The sequence below is a fragment of the Psammomys obesus genome, unplaced genomic scaffold (assembly GCF_907164565.1).
Source record: "Psammomys obesus unplaced genomic scaffold, mPsaObe1.curated_primary_1811, whole genome shotgun sequence".
NCBI classification, from domain to species: domain Eukaryota; kingdom Metazoa; phylum Chordata; class Mammalia; order Rodentia; family Muridae; genus Psammomys; species Psammomys obesus.
Window position 1 is genome coordinate 7,757,057 of NW_026586589.1, and position 6,325 is coordinate 7,763,381.

The 6,325-nt window shown below is 46.6% G+C and overlaps 1 protein-coding gene across 1 annotated transcript in view; it reads left to right on the top strand.

The window, feature by feature from the left end:
- Positions 1-6,325, top strand: part of Nfs1 (NFS1 cysteine desulfurase) — a 17,562-nt gene extending 11,237 nt beyond the window's left edge. The window contains exons 8-13 of the mRNA XM_055602309.1: positions 1,188-1,345; positions 1,977-2,082; positions 2,474-2,555; positions 3,276-3,359; positions 4,435-4,524; positions 5,637-6,325. Of these exons, the coding sequence (XP_055458284.1) occupies positions 1,188-1,345; positions 1,977-2,082; positions 2,474-2,555; positions 3,276-3,359; positions 4,435-4,524; positions 5,637-5,700 (584 nt within the window). The 3' untranslated portion in view covers positions 5,701-6,325. The remainder of the gene's footprint in view (positions 1-1,187; positions 1,346-1,976; positions 2,083-2,473; positions 2,556-3,275; positions 3,360-4,434; positions 4,525-5,636) is intronic.

Consider the following 6,325-nt stretch of genomic DNA (forward strand, 5'->3'; position numbering starts at 1 on the left):
TTATTATTATTATTATTATTATTATTATTATTATTATTATTATTATTATTATTATTACATGGTTGTATATGGGTTTTACAAAAGTAAATGCAGGTGCCTGTGAAGAGGGCAGGGTATGGAACCTCCGCGAGCTGGAGTTACAGGCAGTTGTAAACTCTATGCTTCTGGGAACCAAACACAGGTCCTTTTCAAGAGCAGTACGTGCCTTTTCTCTAGTGGGTTTCTAATTCTCTTAAGAATAATCCGTATGTGATGTCATTTTTTAAAATATCTATATATGTTTTTATTTTTAAAGATTTATTTCTTATGTATACAATGTTCTGTCTGCATGTACACCTGCACGCCAGAAGAGGGCATGTGATCCCAGTATAGATGGTCAAGTTTGCTGGGAATTCAAAAGGTGATCTCTGGAAGAGCAGACATTACTCTTAACCCTGAGCATCTCCCCAACCGGTGTGATGTCATTTCATTCATGCATAGGGAGCTGCTTGAAACAATTTTGGTCATATTATATATTATACCTGCTGTATATATAACTTGTTGAATACTTTTGCTAAATATTATGCCTTTTCCATTTCTTCTTTTCATTTGTTTTTGTTTTGTTTTTTGTATGTGGACAACACCATTTATTTCTTTTTTAAATTATAAACTTTAAATAAGCTTACAAAGTAATCAGTTTCCATGTTGCATTTCTTTAATCTAGAAAAAATTAAGTATAAAACTTGAAATAATATTTCAATTTGTTTTGCTTTGTTTTTGTTTTTCGAGACAGGGTTTCTCTGTGTAGCCTTGGCTGACTGGACTTGCTTTGTAGACCTGGCTTACCTTGAACACACAACGTTCTACCTGCCTCTGCCTGCCTCTACCTCCCTGATTGCTGGGATTACAAGCATACATCACCTGTATTTTAATTTCTTTAGAAAGTAACATTTTGGGAGGCTGGAGAGACGGCTCAGAGGTTGGGAAAGAATGGTTCTGCTGGCTGTTCTTCCAGAAGTCCTGTGTTCAATTCCCATCAACCTCATGGTAGCTCAGAACCATCTATAATGAGATCTAGTGCCCTCTTCTGGTGTGTAGGCAGAATACTGTATACATAATAAATCTTTAAAAACATTATCAAGAAAGAAAGTAATATTTCGTTTCATCTGAGTTTCGTTTCTTTTCTGTAACAACGTTTCTTCCTCTAGGGGTTGGCGCTATCTATGTCCGCCGGAGACCCCGGGTACGTGTGGAGGCCCTGCAGAGTGGAGGCGGGCAGGAGCGGGGTATGCGGTCTGGGACAGTGCCCACACCCTTGGTGGTGGGGCTGGGAGCTGCATGTGAGTTGGCACAACAAGAGATGGAGGTAGGTGTCTGGGAGAACAGTTCCCTCTCAGCAGCCCACCCCGCCCAGCCATCTGATTGCTGCAGGAAGAGGAGGTCTCAGAACACCCCATCTTTGAGTCAGGTCTGGCATCCTGTGCTTAAAGGCTAAGGCAGGAGAAGTTTCAGCTCAAGGCCAGCCTGGGCTACACAGCAAAACCCTGGATCAAAACAAAAAGTAAAGGGCTGGGTTAGTAGCAGAGTACTTGCCTAGGATGTACAAGGCTGGGTTCAGTAAGTGAATGTAAAACTCTCACGTGTGCGCGCACACACACACACACACACACACACACACACACACACACACACACACTGAAATAAAAGCCTGCTTTGCTTATTCCTGCGGCCCCTTGTGAGGCGATTAAACCACATATATGCCCTACTTGTAGTTACCAATCCATTCTTCTCTAGGTTGCTAAACTTTTCAGCTACTGAGCACCTTTCATACACCAGGCACGGCACCCAGTGCTGGAGATCCAGTGGTCTCCACACACAGGACAAGAAGGGCCTGTGCGGTACCTAGTCACGCCTGGGTAGAGGAGAAGGGTTTCTGGAGTGCGTTGCCTGAGCCGGTGGCTGGTCCCTGTACTTAGTTCTCCCTGCCCACTCCTTAGTACGACCATAAGCGGATCTCCCGGTTAGCAGAGCGGCTGACACGGAAGATAATGAAGAGCCTTCCGGATGTGGTGATGAACGGCGACCCTACACAGCACTACCCCGGTACGGACGTGCGCTCTCAATCTACGTCTGTCCTTCCCTTTTTGGTTTTCTTTGAGGCACGGCTTTTATTATGTGGGGCTGGAGGATGCCTTCCACAGTGCACTTACAGCGGTCAGAGGACAGCTTCGTGGAGTCTGTTCCCTCCTTCCACTCTTAACGTGGGTCTCAGATGGAACTTAGGCGTGTGCAGCGAGGGCTATACCTGCTGAGCCACCCGGTCTCCTCCTCACCCCCACCATGCTGTTTCTGTTTTTGAAAAATACTTTGTGGCTATGCTCGCCTCTTCCACGCCAGGTGTGCTGTGTGCCCATGAGCTCTGCCTCCAGCTTTGAGCCTCCATTTGGCAGACGCTGAGACCCAGAGCGCCAATGTGGAATGTTCTCTTTTTCAGGCTGTATCAACCTGTCCTTTGCGTATGTGGAAGGGGAGAGTCTGCTGATGGCCCTCAAGGATGTGGCCTTGTCGTCAGGGAGGTGAGTTGCACCAAGGGGGCAGGCACTGTGGGAGCACCAGTTAGCTTGCCTGTTAACTGCCGTACATGTCCTGCAGCTTCCTGGTGGGGCTGCCAGCATGGTAGAGCCACTCTTCTGCTGGTGGCCACAGGCTGATGTCACCATTCTAACAGGTCTCTCTTAGCAGCTGGTGACTTTTAGGTCCTAGAAGATGCAGGTATCTTTTTTTTTTTGTTTTATTTTGAGACAGGATCTCTCTATGTAGCCCTGGCTATCCTGAAATGCTCTGTGTAGACCAGGCTATCCTCAAACTAAGAGAGCTCCTCCTGCCTCTGCCTCCCGAGGGCTGGGAATAAAGATGTGCCCCGCCGCGCCTGGATGAAGATGTATGTGTCCTTCGCAGGACTGGGCTAACAGTTGTCAGCCACCAAGGTTTATCTGTCCTCCAGGGTAACACATTGTTTTCTGCCCTGCGCACAGGAGGTTCTCTGGCTCTTCTGTCAGTTCCAGTGCATGGGCTGTCATGCCCTTTCAGTCTTTGACAGCGTACTTGCTTAAGGACGCCATCTACTGTAGGGACCAGAAAGGCTGGATTTAGTCCTAGGCTCTACAGGGCATCACCAGGCCCCAGCACATTTCCTGGCCATATCTCTTTTGTCCCTACGCTATGATTCTAGGGCACTGGGAGGGCTGACCCTGGGTGTATCCTGTGCACTGAAAGGCTTATGTCTTCATCCTTAGTGCCTGTACTTCTGCATCACTGGAGCCCTCTTATGTCCTCAGAGCGATTGGTGCTGATGAGGATTTAGCACACTCCTCCATCAGGTCAGTGAACTCCGGTGCAGAGAGAGAGAGGGAGTGAGTGGGTGTTCATAGGAGTGGGTGTATATTCCTGGTGTTTTGGGTTTGTTTGTTTGTTTGTTTAAGGGGGCATTGAGACGGGGTTTCTCTGTGTAGCCCACGCTGTCCTGGATTTACTCTGTAGACCAGGCTGTCCTCAAACTCACAGAGATCCGCTTAGCTCTGCCTCCTGAGTGCGGGATTCAAAGGTGTGCACCACCATGCCCAGCTGTATTCCTGATTTGTTAAGGTAACATCTTGTCAGGAACCCAGACTGGCCTTGAATTCTGTCCTCAGACCTCCAGCTCTGGAGTGCTGAGATTACAGGTGTGTGTTCACTATGCCTCCTGCAGTTTTGGGGAGGCATACATTTAGGCAAGCACTCTTCCTGCTGAGCTGTGTCCCTGCCCCCTTTATGAATCTTTTATTTTTTCGGCTTTTTTATGTGTGTTGGTGTTTTGTCTGCATGAGGGTGTAGGAGTTCTTAGAACAGATAGTTGTGAGCTGCCATGTGGTGCTGGGAATTAAAACTGGGGCCTTTAGAAGAACCGCCAATGTTCTTAACCACTTGGCCATCTCTCTAGCCCACTTCTTGAATCTTGATGAAGATAAAGATGTCTGAGTCTTCTACTCAGATCCCCTGCCTACCAGATCTGGAGTAGGCGTAGGAGGCTTCTCAATTGATTCTGATCCACAAGCTATGTTCTAAGAACTTTTACCTAGAAAGGTAGGGCTGTGCTCTTCCTTTTTCATTCTTTCCTTGAGCCAGAAGCTTTCATGTAGCCCTGTTGGCGTCTCTCTAGCTCACTCTGTACCCACGAGTGACCCAGCTTGTTCTGCCTCCACTCCTCTGCGGCGATCTCAGACATGTGCCACCATGCCGTTTGTGCAGTCAGTAGTTGAACCCAGGACTTTGTGCATGCTAAGCAAGAACCCTACCAACTGAACTACACTCCCAGCCCTCTCTTTAGGATTGAGTTAGTAGGTCCTCAGTGAGTATTAGTCAAGAAAACAAAATCGAACCTGCTGCCAGGTGTAGAGATCTTCTGTGTTACCTCAGGTTTGGCATTGGCCGCTTCACAACAGAAGAGGAAGTGGACTACACTGTGGAGAAGTGCATTTACCATGTGAAACGTCTTCGAGAAATGAGGTATGCACTGCTGCGTGCAGACTCCTTGGGAGGAGTTGTGCTGCTCACTGCCGTCTTGTCCGTAGGCTCTGTATTCACACTGCCAGAGCCCAAGTTTAAAGAGCCTATAGGACTCAAGGATTCCACAAAGCAAGAACGTAGGCCTCCTTAGCTTCTTGTTTTTCAGAATGTTTTTTTAAAAACTAGGTTTTTGTAATAGCATCGAGGTTGCTTGCCTAGCATTAGGAAAGGCCCTGGGAGGGCTGGAGAGATGGCTCAGAGGTTAAGAGCACTGGCTGCGCTTCCAGAGATCCTGAGTTCCATTCCCAGCTACCACATGGTGGCTCACAGCCATCTATAATGAGATCTGGTGTGCAGGCAGAACACTGTGTAAATAATAAATAAATAAATCTTAAAAAAAAAGAAAAGAAAAGAAAAGAAAAGGCCCTGGGTTTGATACCAAGCCCTACAAAAATCAAGGGAAGGCTGAGGTTAAAAGTTCGGTGGTAGAATCTGCCTAAATAAGCACAAGGCCAAAACCAGGATTCAGGTCCATGTCTGACATTATAGCTCTCAGCCTGCCCCAAAAAGACTGTGAGTAAGACCTTTCTTCAGATACAAAAACAAAGGATAGGATTCAGTAACATTGAAGAAAATTCATTGGGGAAATAGAAGCCACAAAATTCAATAGTTGAGTATATGGCTGTAGCTCAGCAGAGGAGAATGCCTAGTGTGTGAGGCTCTGGGCTTCATCTTCAGAGGCAAAAGCAAACAATTCTCATCGTCATCATTCCCACCACCATCAAAGCAAATCTGGTCTAAGATCATTACCCACAGTCTTCTCAGTAGCATTTCTTGTACAAAAGGGATGGTCAGGCCTGAGATCTCAGACATCCTTTCGGGTTAAAGCCAGATGGTATTCTTGATTTTGGAAGTTAGGAAGATGCTGGGATTGACCTGGACTTAAAGAAGCTGGGAAAGGCTTGTTCATCTCTTGTATTGGGGTTCACCAGGGCAAAAGTCAGAGGAGCAACAGGATAGAAAGAGGCAAATCATTTTTGGGGCCTGAGAGGCAGTGTAGGCTACTGCTTCCTATCTAAGCCTCCTCCCTCAGTGCCTCTTCTCTTTGGCAGTCCTCTCTGGGAGATGGTGCAGGATGGCATTGACCTCAAGAGCATCAAGTGGACCCAACATTAGAAGAGTGGGCCTGTGACTTTGTGCTGGCCTGGCTACTCCTGCCTCACTGATCCATGTACAGCCAGCAGCCTTGTTACCTGCAGCAGGTGGTCCATGGACACAGAAGAGTTGAAATAGCCCGGTTGACCTCACCACAGAACATTTTCAAGAGAGAAATTCAAGGAAGCATCTTTCCTGGCCTCCTCAGGAACTCTTTTGTACTGTATAGTGTGTGGACGTTCTTATCTGAGGGCTGGCAGGCACTGCTGTGCTGCTGCCCCTAGGCATACTTCCTGTAGGGAGATGAAGGACCTGCAGGAAGGCTGGAGGTTCAAAGACTGCCTCTGCAGGATCAGTTGAATCTTCACTCTTGCAGCTCAGCTGGACTGGCACAGTTAGCAACAAGCATAAACACACTTTATTTTACTATTTTTGTTGCTTCAAAAGACATCTCTTTATACTGACTTCAGCCAAAACAGCAGGTGTTATTAAAGGCTTGTTTCTTTTGTGTTCTCATCTTCCTTTCTTTCTTTTGCTTTAATGAAAGTAGAAATATCCATATGATGTCATGTATTATTCTAATAACTTGTTTATTTCCTTAAAATCTGTTGATTGAAGACTGGAGAAATAAATTCCTGTCCCTCCC